Source organism: Lagenorhynchus albirostris, chromosome 11 (assembly GCF_949774975.1).
Source record: "Lagenorhynchus albirostris chromosome 11, mLagAlb1.1, whole genome shotgun sequence".
In the NCBI taxonomy this organism is placed as follows: Eukaryota; Metazoa; Chordata; class Mammalia; order Artiodactyla; family Delphinidae; genus Lagenorhynchus; species Lagenorhynchus albirostris.
This window is the reverse complement of record NC_083105.1, coordinates 21,311,964-21,334,545: the sequence shown is the minus strand read 5'-3', so window position 1 is coordinate 21,334,545 and position 22,582 is coordinate 21,311,964. Positions and strand designations below refer to the sequence as shown.

General features: G+C 39.7%; 1 protein-coding gene across 2 annotated transcripts in view; it reads left to right on the top strand.

Annotated features, from left to right (window-relative positions):
• The window catches only part of NR1H4 (nuclear receptor subfamily 1 group H member 4), a 66,225-nt gene that overhangs the window by 1,254 nt on the left and 42,389 nt on the right, over positions 1–22,582 (top strand). Inside the window, exons 2-3 of one of the 2 annotated variants that reach the window (XM_060164795.1) lie at positions 14,409–14,585; positions 15,247–15,381. In XM_060164795.1, coding sequence (XP_060020778.1) covers positions 15,303–15,381 — 79 coding nt within the window. In that variant the 5' untranslated portion in view covers positions 14,409–14,585; positions 15,247–15,302. The remainder of the gene's footprint in view (positions 1–14,408; positions 14,586–15,246; positions 15,382–22,582) is intronic. The other variant, XM_060164796.1, reaches the window with a different exon arrangement.

Here is a 22,582-nt window from a genome sequence, read left to right as displayed (position 1 = left end):
CTTCCTCTTATTTCCACACCTCCAAAATCTGGCCACATGTTCATGGAATACTCAATAGTTGTGCTTGGAAGGAAAAGAAAAGAACTGTGTATGTGCAAGAGTGTGTACCAACATGTCACAGGCTTTGCCTAAATAGCCTATTTTCTTCTCACAATAACCCTGAATGGAAGTTCTTATACTCATTTTACAGATGAGGAAACTGAGGCTCAAAGAAAGCAAGTAACCTGTCTCCGGTCACACGGTTAGGAAGTAGCAGGACCTGAATATGAGGGCAGGTCTTTCTGACTCCAAAGTCTTCTCCTTGCTACCCCAATATTGTTGGAGGCTAGGAGAACTTGAAATCTAGAATGATGGGAGAGCAGGTGAACCAGTCCACAAATGTCTCAGCTTGACAGGGGCGATTTGTTAAGAGCCAGCACAATTGTGAAGATTCCCAAAAGCTCTTAGGGTATTGTCTAATAACTATACCGGGAGCAGAGGGAGTGGAGAGTTTTCAGCACTAACCCAAAGGTCAGTCTAGGAGAGCTGATTGGAGACTTCAGTTATCAGCATCTTAAAGACTTGATGAGCCCTCCCTGGTTGTTGTGATTGGCCGCTTGTATTTCCCTTTTGGTGAATTTCCTCTTTATATCCTTTGCCAGTTTCTCCCTTGGATTGTTTATCTTTTCTGCTTTTATTTATAGGACTTATTTATATATTGTTTGTACTAATTTTTGGCTGTTATTTATGTTGTAAACATTTTCTCCCAGTTTGTTTCATATATTTAGTTTTGTTTATGGTGTCTTGATTTCTGTCTTCTTGATTTTAGTGTAGTCAAATTGATTCTTTTCCTATTTGTTTCTTGTTTAATGAGTCTTTCTCAGTCTCTAAATTCATAGAGATCATAAGGGTGTTTTCCTATATTTTCTCCCAATAACTTTTATCATTTTAAAAGTCTTTGATCCACTTGAGACTTATTTTTCAAGAATGATACAAGATAGGACCCTTTAATGTTTTTCCCCCAAAGGAATAGTCATTTTTCTTGACACTGTTTCTTGAATAGGCCATCCTTCCTCCACTGATTTGAGCTAAATCCACTCACTACAGCACAGAGGACAATGTATGGTCGCTCAGAACACAGCATGTTATTTTCCTCCCATAACCATCCCCACTGCATGCCTTTTGCTTAGTCTAATGCCTACTCCTTTGAGATTAAATTCAAGAACCAGCCCTCCACCCTCAGGAAGACTTCCCTTATTCTCTTAGTCACATCCATGCTTAACAACCACCAGTGATTACCACTGAGAACACACCAGAACTCCTTGCCATAGTTGACAGGCCCTAGAGAGCCGCTTACTCTCATACCTCATCTCCTATGCTGCCTCTTTGCTCGCTCAGCTCCAACCTCATTGGGCTTTGGCTGTTCCTCCCGTGCCCCAAGCCCAGGCCCTTAGTGCTTGCTGACCACTCTGCCTGGACTTATTTCCCCCTTGTATGGCTCACTCCTCCTTCTCCTGCACATCTCTGGTCAAATGTCCACTCTTTAGAGAGCTCTTCTAGGATCATCCTCTCTGAAAGAGTATCCAGCCACATCACTTTATCCCTTATCTCCTTTATTTTCTTATTAGCACCACTGGAAGTCATATTACTTGTTTACTTGCAAATTATCCATCTCCCTCATTAGAATGTAATCCCCATGAAGACAGGATCTTTTTTTTTCTGTCTCATCCATCCCTCTATTTCCAAGACCTAGATCAAAGCCTGATACATAGTGGAGAATTAATGCATGTTCAATGAATGACTGCCCTTGCTCGTGTTCCTGAAGGGACTTGTGCTTACCTCTGTCATAGCAATCCCCATACCATTTTTTTAAAACATCTTTACTGGAGTATAATTGCTTTACATTATTGTGTTAGTTTCTGCCAAAGTGAATCAGCTGTACGTATACTTATATCCCCATATCCCCTCCCTCTTGCGTTTCCCTCTCACCCTCCCTATTCCACCCCTCTAGGTGGTCACAGAGCACCAAGCTGATCTCCCTGTGCTATGCGGCTGCTTCCCACTAGCTATCTATTTTACATTTGGTAGTGTGTATATGTCCATACCACTCTCTCACTTCCCATAACGTTTTAATTGGGTTGCCCTTACCTGACTTTTCTACTAAGCTTCTTGAAGGATCATGATTTTTTTTTTTTGCCTTTATCTGTCCAGTACCTGACAGAGTCAATAAATGTATATTGACTGAATAAATAGGTGAGTGAATGAATTTACTTGGCATTGATATTGGAAATTGACATTGAAATGCCATTTTTTAAAGAGTAAATGTAGTATTCTTCAGCAAGTGCTCTCTTTTTGAGACCCACTAGGACAAAAGACCACATGCCATACTGTTCATTTTGGGAGATGGTATCAGTTATCTAGTACTATGTAACAAGCCACCCCAAAAGTTAATGGCTTAAAATATAATGATTTATTATTTCTTATAATTCTGTGGGTTGGCTAGGTGGCTCTTTCCTGGTTTTTCCTGGGCTCATTCACATAACTGATGCCAAATGGAGGGTCAAGTAGGTCTCACACTCATGACTGGGGCCTTGATGCTGGCTGTCAGTGGGGCTAATGGGAACGGCCCAGTCTCTTTCTCCTAGAGTACTTCATTCCTGGCTTCTTCCTGGCATGGTGGTCTCAAGACATCATTCCAAGAGGGTGAAAGCAGATGTCACAAGGTTCTCTTGAGGTTTACCCTCAGAAGTAGAAAAATTCTATTGGTCAAAGCAAGTCATCGTAACAGCTCGTTCAAGGGTGGGAAAATAGACTTGACTTACTTATGAGAGGGATTGCAAAGTCAGCTTTTAGTTTGTGATGGCATTGCTCTCACTAAAGCAATTTGCTCAAACACTTTGTGGATTTCTTATGAGTCCTTCTGGGACTCACTCCATGCCTGGAAACTTATACCCATAATTTTTGTTTGTTTGTTTGAGATAGACTTTCTACTCTGGACATGTTAAACTACTGCGAAACAATGCTGTGAGATAATGCCCCGACATTCTTAGAAGTTCTTTTACCTGGATGAGAGGGTCTCCTAGGTACCTCCTTACTTCTTGTGAGCTCTTAGCAAAGGATCTTACAGCCGCACCCATGATTTGATATTTACCATGGAGTCATTTCTTACTTTGAGACTCTTATGCCAGATGGCGAGACCAAAAATGCAAAACAGTCTTATTTTTTGACCCAGCACATCCTGAACCTTTCATATTTACTCCAAATTCTGCTTTCAAAATGAACAGCTCCTTCCATAATCTCTCTCTCTCTTCATTACCTTATCATGAACTGCTAAAAATACCACCTGACACATTCACCATACTACTTGGAAAGCTCCTTAATCTCACACTGAGCCACAGAGTTACCTGGAGTTCTGTCGGAAAGAGGCTCTGCCACTCCTGAAACCAAACCAGACCAGAGAGAAACAAACAAACAAAACCCACAGGTTCATTAGGAAATTTTGTATCTTCCACGTTACCACATGTTGGACAGTTTTGCCAATTGTTTTGTGACTGCAAGATATGACCCATTCCTTTTCCAGCTTCCTAGAGTGATTTCCTCACCACTCTTCCAATGTTCACTATCCGTGTTCTCACTGCCCTTCCAGGCTCTGCCCACCTCCCAATCCCCAAGCCAAAGCCATATGTTTTAGCCTCCTTTTTGTTTTTTTTAAACAGCATCCCCCTTCTAAGTGCCAATTTCTGTAGCAATTATTTACTTCTTTGTAACAGCTACCACAAAGCTTAGTGACTTAAAAGAGTAATGATTCATTAATTCTCATATTTCAGCAGATCAGCTGCTCTGCTGGTTTTGCCTGGGCTCACTCATGGGACTCTTTCTGATGGACGATCAAATGGAACAGAAGGTCCAAGGTGGACTCACTCATGTCTGGAGTCTTGGTGTGGCTGTCAACTGGGCCAGTTTGGGTAGCCGACTTCTCTCTCCATTAGGTTTTTTATCTGGGGCGTCTAGTTGTATTGATTTTTTTTCCCCTAAATGTGTTATTTTAATAAATATCTCGTGAATGAGTTTGAAGTTTCAAAAAAAAAAAAAAATGCTGCCCTGAGACTGTCATTGTAGCGTGACAGTCTCAGGGCAACATTCCTAGACTGAGAGAACAGAAGCTGCAAGGCCTCTTAAGGCCTAGCTCAGAAGTCTCACAACATCACTTCCATCATTCTATTGGTCAAGGAAGTCACCAGACCTGTTCAAGGGCTTGGGAAATAGCCTTCACCTATCGATGGGTAGTGGCAAACTCTCATTGCAAAAGGGCACATGGAATGGAAGAAGTTGTGGTGGCCGCTTTTGCAAATAACAAATAATTTATGTAAATAATAGTCATAAAATTTCAGAAGATCTAATTAATTATTTGAAAAAAGATGACAGGTCAGTCATGGGGAAAGTATAACATTTTCCAAATTCTTGACCATTTTGACTACAGCAGATAATGGGGAAAAACTTTCCCAACTATGAATGTTAAGAAGATAAAAAAACTATTCCTGGTAGTTCTCAAGGAAGAGAAATTAACAAAAGGAGATTTGGGAGGATTATTAAAACTATTTCCTGGCTGGTCAATTCACTTATAAAATGTGCGGGGCTCACTGCTTAAGAGATTTCCAACAAGAATAAATTTAGTTCACTAATTAGGGCTACATTGTGGGGAAGCAGCCTTAGTTGTCAGGTTTTTTGTGTGATTAAAAAAAATAATAAGTCCTTCTTCAGCTCTTAGGTGTGCTGTCCTTCCACAACTCTATTTACTATTGATCCTATGGCTAAACAAGACTGATTCTAAAAATGGGTATCTAGTAAGGTATACTATTCATTCATTCATTCATTTATGTATTTAGTTATTCATTCATCCATTTATTCATTCAATCAATAAGTATTAACTCTGTATCTAATATGTACTTGGCAGTGGGCTAGGAACTGGAGATCCAGAGTGAGCTCTCCTGGAGCTGATGGTCCAATGGGGAGACAGACAGCCAAATCACCAAAAAAACAAAGGGAGAATTACAACCGGACACACTCTCGAAGAGGTGCCCAGTGCTATGAAAGTCTTGCTGGAGTCTTGACTGCTGGTGCTAGCCAAGAAGGCTGAGAAGCAAGGGGACTTGAGTGAGACAAATGAGTTGCCTAGGGTACAAAATGTAAGCAGCCCTTACTTTCAGGTTCATGGCCCTGGGGACCTCTACTGCAAGCGCTTCTTTTACATCTAGTTAAAAATAAAGGTCAGCCACTCTTTGTGCCCCATTGTGTAACCTCCAGAGCACAGAAGGGCAAAAAGCTGTAGAGGTCTGTTGGGTGAAAAGCATTTTTATTGTACATCACCTGAAGGAAGTACACCTTTAAATGGAGACTTCAGAAACAGCAAAAGAAGTTTGAAAAGAAACAAAATAACATAACAGGCAAACCCTGGAGAGTCTTACTTAATTGTGCATGCGATCAGCTAATGTTGAAATGCTTTAGGCAGACGTGACCTTGCAGAAATGCCAATTCACCCTCACTAGGTGTTGGTGAGCAGTTAATGACAGTCTCAGTGGGAGCATTGTGTGAGAAAGCATGAATTTAGAGTGAGATGGTGGGTTTACATCCCTACTCTGCTTCTTACTAGTGGCGTGACCTCGGAAAAGTTGCTTAATCTCTTTGAGCCTCAGTTTTCTCATTTACAATGTGTGTATATTAATACCTGCTTAGTTTATTATAGATTAAATGAGATAACATAGCATGAAAGCTGCCACATAGTAAGCACTCATAAAATGGTAGATATTATTTTAATCTATGTCCACAAAAAATGTAAAGTTTACTATGATAGCAGTAAAGGCCATCTAGTTCCTATAGGGCACCACCCTCAGAATAATGTGATCACAATGACCATATTGTTTGGAGGACATCATGTCTGACACGTGGTCACTACTGGCCACACGTTGTCCTTTAAATCTCTCTGCACTTCAGAAAGGATCTATTTTCTTAAATCTGTATTTTTGCCCTGTAAAAAATTATTGGGTTGGCCAAAAATTTCATAACGTCATACAGAAAACCCGAATGAACTTTTGGGCCATCCCGATACTTCAGTTTGATTGCTTCTGGGAAGACCAAATCCCTGGAAAGATAAAACCGTTTTTCCTAGAGCTCCTTTCTCTTTTCCCTTAGGAACATTCTTCCAGCCTTGGGCTGAATCCAGGGCTTCCCCTGGGCATGAAATTATGATGGCTAGAAAAAGTTTACTTTTCTCCTGCCCTTTATGAATGGACTACATAGATATCCAACAAAATGTATGCTTTGCCACCAACAACTGGGTTCATCTGAGAAAAATGTCACCAAGGATGGTGACTTTGGGCGTGGAGAGTTCATAGGGTACCAGCGCAAGTAACTGGTTTTTATCTTCATCTTCTGAGAGCTGAGATTCTTCAAAATCAGAGTCAAGGCTATTTAATTGGAGCAGGGTCTTTCCAAGGTCTCTTGCAAATGGTTTGTGCTAAATCAGAGGAACTCCATACACTATGAACTCCCTGTGACACACAGTATCTAAACAAGTACAAATTGATAACCAGAGAGTAGGAGTCCAGGCTACCAGTCACTCTGTGTCTTATCACATTAAAAACAAACAGTGCTTACCACTTCTGAAATTAATCCTGGGTCTTAAGTTATGGCTTACATTACACCATAGTACAAATAAACAAAAGTAAAATAAACATTTTGTCCCTGCTTCCACGCATACTCAAGGCTTAAACTTCATATCATCAGCCTGCTTTCTCTCCTTCCTCCTCCTCTTTGTATACGGTACTCAGGTCTCTTCCTTTCCATCTCTACAGAAACCACCCTGCTATGCACCTAATCATCTCACTTCCTGAATGAGAATTTCCTGAATCTTCCTCCTCTTTCACTGCTTGCCCTCCTCATCCTGCCTTCTCGTAAGAGTAATCTTCTTGAACATAGATTTCATTGTGCCACTCAAAATTTCCAACAGCACCTCACTGACCACAGTTTGAGTCCCCAGACGTTTTATGGGAAGGAAGTACTTCCTCTTCAAAGCCTCAAGAGTGTGTGTGTGTGTGTGTGTGTGTGTGTAAAAGTATGGAAGAAACAGAGAATCCCTGTAGGAGTTTGCATATCTTTATAGATGAGGAACATTTTCACATATAGAATTTCATTCAATCTTTTTTATTATGAAATATTTCCAACATGCAAAACTAAGTAATATCATCAGCTTCGTTGTAATTACCCCCTAGTTTAAGGAGAGCATTACAGATGCTATGGAAATTCCCTGTGTACCTGCCCAGTCATTCTGGACCACTGTTCTGAATGTGGGTTCAACACTTCCATGCATGTCTCTATAGGTTAGACAGGGATCACAAGCTTTTTTTTTTTTTTTAATTATTATTTATTTATTTAATTTATTTTTGGCTGTGTCAGGATTTAGTTGCTGCACGCAGGATCTAGGTTGAGGCATGCGGGATCTTTCGTTGCGGTGCGCGGGCTTCTCTCTAGTTGTGGCGCACAGGTTTTCTTTAGTTGTGGCGCACAGGCTTCAGGGTGCATGGGCTCTTGTAGCTGCGGTATGCAGGCTTAGTTGCCCCGCGGTATGTAGGATCTTAGTTCCCTGGCCAGGGACCGAACCCCCGTCCCCTGTGTTGGAAGGCGGATTCTTTACCACTGGACCACCAGGGAAGTCCCACAAGCTTTTTCTATAAAGGCCACAGAGTGAACATTTTAGGCTTTGCAGACCACGTGGACTGTGTCGCAACTACCTAACTCTGCCATTGTTGTGTGAAAACAGCCATAGACAATATGTAAACAAAAGGGCAAATTTGGTTCTGGGTGGGCTGGATTTGGCCTGTGGATCACAGTTTGCTGACCCTTGCATTAGGGTATCAGTAGTAATATGTAGCATTGTTTTGCATATCTTTAAATTTATATACATTTTATCAAACCGTCTGTATTATTCTGCAACCTGATTCTTTTGCTCAATATGAAGTTTCTCAGTTTATCCATATGAATACTTAGTTCATTCATTTTAAGTGCTGTATAGCACTTACGAATATAATATACTTACAGCATAATGCATGTATTATTTCTTTATTGTACCCAACTTCTTGTTGATTGACATTTTTCCAGCTTTTTACTATTGGAAACAATGCAGTAAAAATTTTGTACATGTCACCCTATATATATGAACAATTATGAAGTTACCTTTTAATCTTTACAGCAGTCCTATTATTTAGACTTTTAAACATGCAGCTGAGGCTCAGGGTGTAGTATGGGGGCAGGGTGTTAAGTGAATAGTTGCAGGTCATACGTGAAGCTATGAAAGGTCAACACTGGTTCTCCATTCTAATGTTCCTTGTTTTAAAAAAAATTTTTTTGAAGTATAGTTGATTTACAATGTTGTGTTAATTTCTTCTGTACAGCAAAGTGACTCAGTTACACACACACACACACACACATACATATTCTTTTTCATATTCTTTTACATTATGGTTTGTCACAGGATATTGAATATAGTTCCCTGTGCTGTATAGTAAGACCTTGTTGTTAATCCATTCTATATAAATAGTTTGCCTCTGCTAATCCCAAATTCCCATTCTTTCCCTCTCCTTTCTAATCTTCTCATTGCCTCCCCACCCCGAATTTTTTTTGGGCCGCGCCATGTGACATGTGGGATCTTAGTTCCCCGATCAGGGATTGAATCTGCACCTCCTGCATTGGAAATGCGGAGTCTTAACCACTGGACCACCAGGGAAGTCCCATGCTTCATCCCACTTGACATCTGTACTAGATCACAGCTATTATTTCTGTGTATGCATAACACTGCTAGCTGTGATGGGGGGTACAAAAGTAATGTAAGCTATGATTCCTGCCTTCTAGGAGTTTACAATATAGTGGAGAAGACAACAGATGCCGTTAAATCATTAATGACCACATGAGGAGGGGGAAGATAAATGACAGGGGATGCATCCATGGAGAAGTTGGGAAATAAATGGAAAAATAATCTATCAAATTGAGAGTTATAAAAATATATTTGAATAAATGGAGATATACCTTGCCCCTGAAAGGCAAAACTGAATGTTATAAAGATATAAATCTTCCTACCTAAATATATAGGGGTTTGGTACCATATCAAACTCCCAAAGAAACTTTTTTTTTTAATGTGATACAAGATGTGATAGTTTATCACAGAGAATGAGAAGGTGAGAATACCTTAGAAAATGTTGAAAAAGAATGAACAATAACAGGAAAACATGATGTTGAAACAGATGTAACTGTATGATCAATGGAAAACTAAATTCAGTCTCAATAAAGGAAAAATTATAAATCAATGGGAAAGGGGAAAAGTATTCAACAAGCAATTCTGACAAAATTCACCCTGTACTAAAAACTAAATATAAGGGGCTTCCCCGGTGGCGCAGTGGTTGAGAGTCCGCCTGCCGATGCAGGGGACACGGGTTCGTGCCCCGGTCTGGGAGGATCCCACATGCCGCAGACCGGCTGAGCCCGTGAGCCCGTGAGCCATGGCCGCTGAGCCTGCGCGTCCGGAGCCTGTGCTCCGCAATGGGAGAGGCCACAGCAGTGACAGGCCCGCGTACCGAAAAAAGAAAAAAGAAAAAAAAAAAAAAAACTAAAAATAAAAAGCAATAAAAGTAAGCTTTAAAAAAACTAATATATTTAACTACATACAATGCAAATCTTTTCAAGTAAAGATAATTAAAAGACAAATGAAAATGTTTGTAGTAAATATACCAGAATGCTAATACATTCAATATACAAAGAACTCCTCTAAGTCAATTAAAAAAAAAGAACACTTCCATAGAAAAATGGCAAAGAACATAAAAAATGGAAAGAAACTATCACATCTAGACAATATAAATTTTTTTTTCAATTTCACTCATATTCAAGGAAATGCAATTTAATACAGTGAGATAGGATTTGTCACTGGCAAATTAGAAAAGATTGTTGAAAGTGGGAGTAGGTAATGCCAATGAAGTTGTGATGAGACAGGCACTCTTATCCACTGCTGGTGGGAGTGTAAATTGGAACGAAATTACAGAATGCCACCTGACATTTTGTAAATGCTTTTCTGTATTGTCTGAATTTTCTGCAATGACCCTTTTATTTAAAAAACACTTTCATTTGGAAAATAAATTTTAACAAATTTTCAGGAAAACAGTGCATGAAGTTAGAGAAGGTATTTTTCTTTATCTGCTCCAATTCCAAACTTAATACTTTGTGTGTTAAGACATACATGAATTCACCTGAATAGAAATGATGGCTTCCTGCTAGCTGGGCTTTTATTACTAACTCCAGAGAATTCTTAGGCTCTCTGTCTGCAGTTGCTCAAAGTTCATTATTTAATCAGAACCTTTACCCGTATTTCTAAGAAGGTGTTCTTCCCCTAGTGCGTGTGCTCTGTCAGTGCTGGCTAGGGCTGTTGCCCAACAATCCTGTCTTCTGTCTGCATGCTCTTTCCTCCATGCCAAACTGCTTTCTCCACTCATGCTGTGGCATGGGAGAGAGTGAACCACCCTATTTGCAGAGAAAGTCTAATAAGCATTAATAATAACAGCTAATAATAAACTTAATCCAGAAAAATTTTTATCTAAACACTTAAAATCTTGAAGTCATTAGAAATTTTTAAAATCCAAATTTATATACAAAATTTAGTCATAGAAAAGTATGATAGAATGATCAATAATAGACATTCAACCATTAAAATGTGCTACATTAGGGTAAAATTCTGCAGTGAAGTGGAATGAAATGGGAACTCAAAAAAGGACAGGAATGGTTAAAAATTTTTCCAAATTTTAAAGAACATTTTCTTGTATTTCTTAGAAGGATGAAGAAGGATATTAAGTTGCTGTGGTATTTAGATTTAATTGAATAGATCTGAGTAATGTAATGACATGTAAAAATGCCAATTTTTGCAATATGTCAGAAATTACATTTTTTGCAACTATTTTATTTTTCAGTGAAAAACTTTAGATGTCAACCCAAAAATGTGTTGAGGGAGCATAGTGTTTTTTAAAACTTCGTTTAGGGGGGAAAGAAAAAAATTCAAAGGCCACTAGAGTACAGAATACCCATTGCTTATTCTGAACCTATAAAATGACTCCTTATATGAAAGGGAGGATTCAAAGGGGAAAAAAAGACTCCAGAGCTAAGATCTTCCTTAGAACTTGCAGGGCTTTATTCTCCTATTGCATTTCTTCCCCTAAAAAGAGGGTGAAGAGTATTAGAGAAAGGACACAGAAGTAACCCTCATGAAAGAAATAACATAAGTGGAAACGCTTGCCAAATGCTTGGGACATAGTAGGTGCTCATTTAAATCACTTAAGGCAATTAAGGCTAAAGCTGCCAAACCCAGGAAGGAGCTGTTAAGAGGTAAAGAAGACCCTACTATCATGGGATGTATACAATTAAGTTGATTTATATCTCCAAGGTACTCATTACAGTTATTCATAGTTTACCTATGATGTTACTTTGATTTTTTAAAAAATTTCTTCTGTTATTTGTTTAAGGCAGGAATTAAACTTTTTCTGCAAAGGCTAGATGGTAAATCTTGGCTTTATGGGTCATACAGTGTGTGTTGCAACTACTCAACTCTGCCACTGAGCAAGAAGCCATAGATAGTCCAGAAACAAATGGATGTGGCTGTGGGCCAATAAAACTTTATTTATAAACACTTCAATGTGAATTTCATGTCATTTTCACATGTCATGAAATATTTTTCTTCTGATTTTTTCCCAACTATTTGAAAATGTAAAACCATTCTTAGCTCACAGGCTTTACAAAACCAGGTGGCGGGCCAGCTTTGGCCTGAGGGCAATAGTGTGCCAGACTCCAGTTTAAGGTATGGGGCCCTTTACGGTAAGAGAGGGCATAGTACCAGAAGGACACACAGGAAACCAGCTATGGCGGTTGGTAAGGGAAATGCATGACAGAGCTAAAAGGAAGACTTATTTTTCAGTGTACTGTTTGAATTGCTTACCATGTGCTTGTGTTACCATTTCAAAAATGAAAGAGTTTCCTATGTATTAAACCCCTTCAGGAATCATAAACCAACAGACCTGATTTGAGCAGACTCGGTCAACTGTCTGGATTCTGGAGGGCTTTTTGTTATTGGCTAATCAGGGGCACCCACGCAGGGGATCTCCAGCCAGGGGTAATAACCCAAATGATGCAGAATTAGGAGAATTGGACTTTCATTCAGGCGAGAAACTGGTACATTTTGTCCCTTTTGCCAATAGGAGAATGAAATCCTAGTCTTGTGCCATTTCTCCAGGAAGAGCATGCCGAGTGTCAGAGAGTTTGGCAGAACTAAGCAGTAGAAACAATTAATACAGATTATTTGATTGAGCCAACATTTCTTAGGGGCCTATTGTGTGCCAGGTACTTGAATTAAAGATGCCAAGTTTATATGAATATATAGAGGAAAATATAAGAATCCAGAATGAAAATGAGCATACATGGAAAATACTAGAGAGTTGTAATGTGCTGTGGAAGTATGGGGGAGCTTGGTGACCAGGATGGAAAGTTAAAAAAGACAAATGTGAGAAAAAGCACAGAGGGAAACCCAAAGTAAGAGTCACAGAGCTGAAATCTCTTATTGTTTTTTAAAGACCAGAGCAAATATGTCTTAAATGACAGAGGGTAACTTTGGATTGAATATTAGGAAAAATTCCTGACTTTGCTCATTTGTGGATTCCTGGAAATTATTATTATGGGAAACTGTTGAATTTTCTACTCCAAAGATAAGGGTAACTATTTAAAACAATAATTGCCTAAATTTGGGGGGAGCTTTTCAACCTACTTATTATATGATATGCAGACACATACACAATTGTTATACATAATTCATATATATATTAAAATATACACATTGAATAGATACCTATACAATTCATATGCACATTGTGAAAGTTGCATTTCCCTAGTTCTCAGCTAGCTTATGAGTATGAATGAGGTCCCATCAATAGTGACAACTGAACTTTTACGGGCTTATTCCTCAGGGCCTCCAGTTCCCTATCAGAGGCCTCCTCCCCTTGCAGGTATTTCAGGAATGCCCTGAGGTCTCTTTATGTTTTTTCATAATCAAGTCTACTCTGGCCACTTCTTCCACTACTTTTGGTGTCCATGGGGGAGAGCAGTGCCCAACCAGTTGTCACGGTTCCTCTGCTGGGCACATCTCCACAGGTTATGGTGATACCTGGCGTGGTTCTGCTGTTTCACAATTGCCCCAGAAAGGCTTGGAGTCCTCTTGGAGTCAAAGCTCCACTGTGATACATGGCAGAGTTGTTTGAGGGTGAGGGTGGAGTTGAAATGAGCTCTCTCCTACTTGTTGCATTCTTTTGGAAGATCTATCCTACACTTCAGTACTTCCAGACTCATATTTATTTATAACCCTTTCCCTTCTCACCTCAGGGTGGCAAGAAGGCCTCTTGAATCTGGTTTGGGTTGGTCAAACACCGTGCCACATTGAGAATTACACATTCCTCTAAGGACTGAGGCTTTACTTTGAGGTGAAGATCATGGTTCTTGGTTCCTTCTGACTTTAGGATGGGTTTTCTCCTAAAAAGCCCCTTGGCTTACTGGACAGTAGACTTTGGTAGGGCCAGGCCATTGGTTACCAGATGGACCCAGATGTGTCTGCATTCCCACAGTGGACACAGCTTGTATCATTTCACAGGAGCTGCTCTCTCTCTCATTTCTTCAACTTCTCTGGTGTATTCAGATGTGACCTAGTATTGCCTACCTTTAAAAATTGCCCTCAAAACCACATTTTCCTCCAGCTACTTCTCTACCTCAACTCCTTTTCACACCCAGCCTCTCCCCATCAGAGCATCCTCATCTTTGCCTTCATCAACAGCTTTTAAGTTAATACGTAATCATCTATGTATTCCTGTGATTGTTTTTTAATGTCTTTATTCCTCATTAAGCTTGATGTCATAGATTTTGGATGATTTTTTTTTCCTTTAACCATTTTATTTCCAAAGATCCAACACAGAGGTTAGTTCAGAGTAAGTCCTCAATAAATATTTGTTGAAAACATGAATAAATGAATGAACGCAGCAAATGTAGTCTGGTGTACTACCTTACCATCAGCCAGATGTCTGCTTGAGCTGTCACTTCTGCTTGAGCTGGAACATTTTGCTGAGTGAGGGAGAAAGAAATAGAGACATGAATAGTAGGGAAGTTCTAATGAAATAAATATTTGTCCAACAAAAACCCTGTATTCTCTTTCTGAGTAGCAAGTATAAGTAGGTATTTGTAAACGAAATGATTTCTTGGTGGAGATAGGATGAAAGGTTTAGAAAATCATGCTCAGAAAACAGCCTTGGAGAAAAGTTCTGATAGCATACATTTTCATTATTCAACTTTTCTCATTACTTTTTCAGGGAGGTAGGAGACATTGGAAGGAAGGAAGAAAGGAAGGAAGGAAGGAAGGAAGGAAGGAAGGAAGGAAGGAAAGAAGAAAACAAGACCTAGAGATATAGCTAGAAGTGAACACTGCATATCTTGGAGTTTTGGATGCATTCTGGACATCTCCTCAGGATGAAACTTCAGACATTTTGGTAAGATTTACCACTTTTTTTTTTTTTACCATAACTTCTTTTACCCTAGTTAAATATATGACCAAGGTAGACCATGAGAGTGAAAATGCAAGCCCCTGAAATTTTCTCTAAAAGGCTAAATTAAAGATGATCTTGGGTGAACACTTTTTGAATTTTTTATCTGCTAATATGATGCCTGCTCGACTTAAGAAAGAAGGAAGGAAGGAAGTTGTCTTGAACCACTTTTGTGCCTTTGCAAAGACCTGTTCAACTTTAGAATAAAATTTAAGATAATAAATCATCAATTCATCCCATTTTAATCAAGGCTTTTATATCTGTTTCTGTTTTTTCTACATGTAAAAGAAATAAAGACATAACTAAAATATCATCATATCTTGCCCAAGTCTCCTAAGTGCTGAAACAAATGAAAACATATGGTGTTTTCCCAGATAAATTAGAGAGTATCTATTCTGAAAGCATATATCTTAGATATTTGTAAGTCCAAATGAGGTGTAAAAATGGTAAATGTTGAGGAAAGATATGTACAGAAAAGCTATGATAAAATGTCTACAAAGGGAACCATATGTGCTTTTTAAAATTAGCTTGCTCTCTCTCTCTCCCTCTCCTTCATAATCACCTCCCTACCCTTCCCAAACACTCTATGTATTTATTTACCTTTCAGGGGATTTTTTTGAAGACCACCATAACGAAGATACATTCTCAAACAGAAAAGTTTGGATGGGATCAAAAATGAATCTCATTGAACACTCCCACTTACCTGCCACAGATGAATTTTCTCTTTCTGACAATTTATTCGGTAAGTTGTCAAGTTCATTTGAATATTAGTAAAAACAAACTGCAATTTGGACATACATAAGAAAAAAAACCTGACTAAGTCCAACAGAGAGTCCAGAACATTTTTTTGTTCCTTCTAAGTACTCAATAGTACTTAGCTATTAATAGCTACTACGCAAGGTTAGAGGTAAATTGGACCTTGGATTCATTGAATCTAATGATCTTCTGTTTTATAGATGAGGACTGCAAGACTCAGGGAGCTTTGTGACTTGTCCAAGGCCATGAGGCTAGGTAATTAACAGAGCTGGGAGTAGAAATGCATTCTTGTTCCAGGGCTAATTCTAGTATTATTATAGCCTGTACTAAATTATGAAATCATGATTCTTATGTTTTAATATTGTACCTATTAAAGTCTTAAGTTACTTAGGTTATAGCTCTGCGATGGGTTTCCTTTCCAGCATTCTTCTGGTGCTGGGGGAAATACGGCACCGTGTCAGGATTAGTCATTTAAGATGGATTGAGGACAAATTGTACTAAGTTGTTTTCAGTAGATCTGTAACTAGATGATACCATAAAATGATCTATTGCTCCACTTTATGCATTTATAAAATAACGTCTCATTATAAAGAGTCTGAATTGAGAACATCAGCAAAATGCCGGCAGGGGCAATATTTTGGGTGGGGCAGGGCAGCTTTCTGCCACGCTTAAAATAATTCCCTTCTGCATTATAACTCTGCTGGGAGGTTTGGATGCTCCAAGTTTTTCACTCTATATTAATATATCAACCATGATTGATGATGATAGTGAAAATGCAAACACTTGAAATTCACAAAATTCAATGTGTTAAGGCACGATCCCCTATTTGGTTGCAGAAAGCCCTGGGAGACATTAATCAATAGCTTATACGATTACCTACCAGTCATTAGCTTTAGTGTGCAATGATTTATCAGGTCATTTCCAAGGAGGGGTCATTATTTTATTATCTATTTACATGTCTACCAGCCGCCATTCAGTATAAGAGTATCTAAGGACAGTGACTGTATTTTATTAATCCTAGTATGTACTTGATAAATAAGAATCAAATAATAAATAATAGAGGGAAGGAGAAAAGAGGTTTAGGGGAAAAAGAGATGTTTATCAGTAACTCTCAGAGAGATCAAAGGCAGCAGTTATTATTTATGCAATGCTAGTTCTCAGACATACTTGCTACATCTTATTCCTTCCAGTTGGCTTCTCTTCATCCTGTGGTTACAGTCAAGGGCAGTGGGACACCTACCTCCATGTCTGGACACTTGACCATTTGCTCCTGGCCTACCCTTCTATGGGTCCTTAAAAAAATCAATGTATGGACATCTTTATAATTTGTGACCTACCCATCAGAACTCACGGGATGATTAGGACTGTAGATGCATATCACAGACTAAAGAAAATTACTCTTGAGATGATTTTTTTCACATATAAACTCCATTTCCTGCTCTGAAATTTTACAACTGCATCTTAAGATCTCCAAATCTAAACTCTGGTGTCATCATTATTAAACAAATCCATTCAGCTCTCATTTGTATATACATCAAGAGGAAAGGGTAAGATCTTTCTTACAAACTAGCCCACTTTAAGCAAGCCCATCAGGTTGAAAGTTGACCTCAGTTGTCATGAGGTGAAAAAGATGTAAGTAGATAGAGAAAAAGTTGTGAAGGAGTTGTCAAGTTAGAAGCATCAGAAAATGATTGCTAAGGAAGCACCGTGGTTCATGCTTTCTTTCAGTGATGGTCTTCCCTCATCCCTCCTTTGCTGGACCACATTCTTATACAGTTTCCGAACACTTCTTTTAAGGCTTCTTAAAATATATAGCACAAGATGCGTAAGCTGCAATGCATAGCTGTTATTCCCAGCTGGAGCAGTTTCCTCAAATCTTCATCTGGTCCACCTCTCTTGGGAAACTAATCAGAGCCATGTGACCATTGGGACTCCTTTTCCTCTTCCCCATTAAGTTCTAGAGCCAGGTCGAAGCATTTTTTTCCCCACGCCTCTTTCCCCCAGGGGGAAATCATACCTGCGCTAAAGGGGAGGACAAAGAGTATTTTGACCCCTTTATTCCTCCCGCCCATCTTCTTTTATGTCCTGATGACACTGATGGACTCTATGGACCTCCCACCCTGAGCTTAGGGTACAGAGCACCAGGGAAAGGACTGTGGCTCATGGATGAGTAGCCCACAGTGCCTAACTCACCACTCCTAGATCTTGAGATGTGCCCGAGATTCAGAAGTGTTAACTCATGGGCTCAATTAGCCAGAGAGCTGTACTCTTTTCCACTGGTCTAACTGTAATCAAAAACAGCCATCAGGGCTTCCCTGGTGGCGCAGTGGTTGAGAGTCCGCCTGCCAATGCAGGGGACACCGGTTCGTGCCCCGGTCCGGGAAGATCCCACATGTCGCGGAGCGGCTGGGCCCCTGAGCCATGGCTGCTGAGCCTGCACTTCCAGAGCCTGTGCTCTGCAATGGGAGAGGCCACAACAGTGACAGCCCCGTGTACCACAAAAAAAAAAACCAAACAACAAAAAATCCACTGAGGCACCGGGCATGGGGGCAGTTATTAACCGACCTCTGGCTCCCGTTGGTTGAGGGTCGCCCTTGGGGGCATTAACTTCCCTGCACTTCTGGGCTGTGCTTCTGCTGCTCCCAATGGAATCAAGCCGGGTGGTCTCCTGTGGCATTGGAGAAGCTCTGGGAAGAAAGCAAAGAGAGGTGCAGCAGAGTGCCAATGTGAAGTGAGTCTGAGCTTGCACGTGATTACCTGCTACAGCTGCAGCTGAAATGAGAGGTGGGTCCAAGGATGTGCATCATCACCAGAGGGGCTGCCACACAGTATTAGTGTGATTTCCCCCCAAAATCAATTGGAATGTTTAAAGGAAAGCGAAGGTGGTAGGCGAGGGGAAAAGGTGGAGATTTGCTCTATAGCTCTGTTTTCTTAGGCTGGCCCTTGTAGAAAAGAAGTAAAGAGACTTAGACTAGAATTCCAGGGATGGGGCTGGAGTCACCTTGGGAGGTCCTTTAACTTCCTCGGCTGCCACACATCCCGAACAAATCCAGATAGGAATCTAGCTCATTGGTAACTCAGTCCACGCGCAGAACACAGGGTGGAAGGACGTGGTGACCTAAGAGAGACAAGTCTGCTTTCCTTTGGGAGATCCTGAGAGCCAGGAAACTTGGTCAAAGATTAATTTAGTGGGTTAATAAAGGCGTCTCTGATGAATGAAGAAGGCAGGGTCTTATGCAATTAGTGCACAATAAAAGGTAATAATGACAAAGTCCACAGCTTCCCATGGTTTAACGTAGTGAATAGGTAGAATGTGGCATGTTAATTAAAATCTGTGTATCCTTTTAGCAGATTGTGGTTTAAGAACTAAAGAAAAAAAAATCACAAATTTTAAAGACTCAGTAAGTAGAAAAGCATTCTAATAATAGCACAGAATAAGCAAGAAAAGGTATAATCTTATGTTCCCGTACCAAATGTTTCCAGTACAATGGGTCCAGTTCCTTTAGATTGGTGAAACTGGGAAACGTTCAATGAATGTGAGTGGAAATAAACAATGAAATTGAAAGAAATAAAGTCTCAGAGGCAACTGAGACTCTCTGAACTTCAGTTTTCTCCTCTGTAAAATGGGAATACTAATGACATTCACTTCACAGTTTGTTGGAGGATTGAATGGCTGTGTGGAAAGTGTTCTGTAAATCTCAAGGCATCATAAAGCAGTATCGCTACTCCAGGGTTTGAAATGTAGTTGTTATTATTTAAGTTGTTAGAATAATAAACACCACTCTACTTATTAAAGAGAGGAATTTCTGTTAATCTTATCATTGTTGAGTGCTAAGAATTTTCAAGGAGCCAACAAAAACCAACAATATGGAACTAAATTTCTGGGTGCTCTAAGGAAAAAACACATGTTCTATCTCACATTGGCATTACAGCATTGCTAACAACAGCTATGGAATCCACGTTTTTGTATAAATTTTTTGTTTCTAGTAGTCTTTCCAAAGCCCCATTCTGAATAAGGCCTAGCAAGGGGCAGGAGGGCAGATTCTAATACAATCCTATTCACTCGCGCTTCATTTCCTTTAGCTACTTCTCATAACGTTATGCTTTTCTCAGCTGTTGATACTCATTTTCTCTGGGTAGCTTTATTTTTATTGGAATCTGGTTCTTGCCTATGTCTTTTGCTTAAATTAAAAGAATCTTGCAGATGTTACAGAATCAGCTGGATGTTTTAAAATACAATGAAAGGTCTTGAGATGCAGGGTTGTGTAATATTTCTGACATTTGATTTCAAGTCTTTTTCCATCGCACTGAGTTTAACACAAGTGAATGTAGTTCTGACCTGATGGGTCAATCCAAGCCAAAAGTTTCCAGAAGATGGAAAGATACCACTGTCTCAGACAAAATGGAACGTTGCTTTAGCATAATTTAAATATTTTGTCACTACCATTTCTTATCCATATCTCTTCCACAGATTGAAGCAGCCTCTAAGATTTTTTACTAATTCCCTGTGGCTTTGGTTTTTGCTCTCCCAGGATTCTCAGATCTGGTGCTCTTGTTAGTGAGGTTAAGAAATGGGAGAAGGAAAAGAAATATCAGAAGAGCCTTTCCTTGTGACAACATAAATTACTGCTTCTTTTAGATGGGGCATTCATAGTTTGGAAAATGCATGCAATGAGGTGCATGTTGGCCAGCTAGTGGGCAAATCCGTTGCCATCCAGAGCCTGGCTCTCAACCTTGCAGGCTAAGAAACAGGTCTCAGGGGCTCTCAGAATAACCAAACTGAGAAAGGTTGACTATGAAAACAGACTGCAAATTTATACATTTACAGTGATAAAAAAAATTGGGATCATAACAGCTACCATTTCTTGAGTGCTTTCTATATGTCAGGCGTCACGCTAAGCACATTTTCCATTTGTTAGTGGACTCTCATGCGATCCCATCTCTGCCATTTACTGGTATGTGGTCGTAGGCAAATTCTTTAACTTTGTGCAAGTTACTTGTCTTATTTAATAGAATTCCCAGAAGAATGCCTGGCACATTGTAAGTACTCTGTAACTATTTGCCATTAATATTAATTCTCATAACACTCCTATAAGGTAGATACCATTACTATTCCCCTTTTACTGCTGAGAAAATGGAGATTTAAAGATGTTAAAGAATCTGCTGAATTTCCATAGATAGTAAGTAGGCAACCAAATTATGGTCAGCACAAGGAATCGGAATTGGATGATTACGGATTCAGGTTAAGAGAACATTCCTGTTCACCTTCTCAGTGGAGAAGGTCTTTCCAGTGAGATTATTTCACTCAATAGCCAAGTCTATTCTCAGGGATAGTTCTCAGAAAAGCATTGCCAGCATTTGCTCTGGAACTTCCCTGTTTTTTATAGCATCATATCTAACGCCCCTCCTTGCCGTGACTGACATTTTATTCACTTTGCCCCAAGTACCGTCTACAACGGTGCTGTCCAATAGAACTTTCTGTGGTGATAAAAATGTTCCAGATTTACTTTGTCTAATGCAGTAACCACTAATCACACGTGGCTACTGATCGCTTAAAATGGGACTAGTGTAACTGAGGAACTGATTCTAATTTTACATAATTTAAATTAACTTAAATTTAAGTAGCCATACATGGTTAGTGGCTACTGTTTCAAACAGCACAGACTTGTAGGGAAAAATGTACCTTGGGAAAAAAAAATAGCACGAAGCAGTTGGTCCTCACTGCAAAAGAAGCAAAGGGATTCAATCAGTCTTATCATGAGAACATCCTGTGTGAATTTCACTCAGCAACAAGGGTCTCCTGGATCAGGTAAATTATCCTGCTCATTTCTTTTTTAGTATTGAAGTTTCTGAGGGCAACAGACAGGCTCATCTGTCTGACCAGTGAAAAACTCAGTAGAGACTTCTTGAAATATAAAATTCAGAGATAGTTTGTCCTGGTTCTTAGCCTTTGGGTAGCTCTTCCAACTTAGAGTCCCTCAAGGCAAGTATAGCTCTTGGGTTGTGAGGAGGGGAGAACGAGGTCAGAAGTAAACTGAGGATTGAGAACAGCTTTGCAAATGGTGATTCTTGGTTGAGCAATCAAAGCTGAAATACACCTAGGAACCATCACTCTTTCCTTTTTCTTGACAATTAGGGCAAGCGTGCTTTAGTTTTTCCACCACAAGGTTTTGAGTGAGAAGACCTTGGTTAAAGCCTTTGCTTCATCCCTTAATAGCTGGGTGACTTTAGACAAATCATTTAACTTCACTGAGTTGACCTTCCATGTCTGTAAAATAGGGTAAGAGATAGTGGGCATCATAAATTATACCTTCCTCAAAGGGTGCAAGTAAGGATCAGATGAGATAATGCACATAGAACCACCTTTTAAACCCGTAAAGGCTGTAGAAATGGCTCAGCAGTGATTATCACGTTTATATAGATCACATTTGCCTTTTAAAACTGCTTTCACACTTATTATGTGATTTTATCTTCACAACGGGTCCATGAGGGAAGTAGAGCAGGAATTATTATCTCTGTTTTACCATCTGTTGATGTAGACAAATGAGGTCTGCAGAAGCTGAGAGACTGTCCTAAGGTGACACAGTGTATTTGGTTGCATTATCCCTAAGCTCAACCCTGGACCTACTGAGTCCTATTCTGAAGCCCTCCCTTCCAAAAAATACCCAACAGTCACAAACTTGGTATCCACAAGTTATGCTGCAGAAATTATTCCTGCTCGGGAAGCAAGCCACCCTACAACAAGAGTCCAAGGCTAAATAATTATAATATCAGTATGATGATTGTGGGTAACCACACACTCTGCTAAGCATTTAATAAATATTTTATTTAATCCTCATAATAACTCTATGAGGTTGCATGATTATCAGTCCCATTTTACAGATGAGGAAATTGAGGCATAAAAGGGTTCAGCTAGGGGCAGGACAGCAATAAAGACGCAGACATAGAGAATGGACTTGAGGACACGTGGAGGGGGAAGGGTAAGCTGAGACAAAGTGAGAGAGTGGCACGGACATATATACACTACCAAATGTAAAATAGACAGCTTGTGGGAAGAAGCTGCATAGCACAGGGAGATCAGCGTGTGCTTTGTGACCACCTAGAGGGGTGGGATAAGGAGGGTGGGACGGAGACACAAGAGGAAGGAGTTATGCGGATATATGTATATGTATAGCTGATTCACTTTG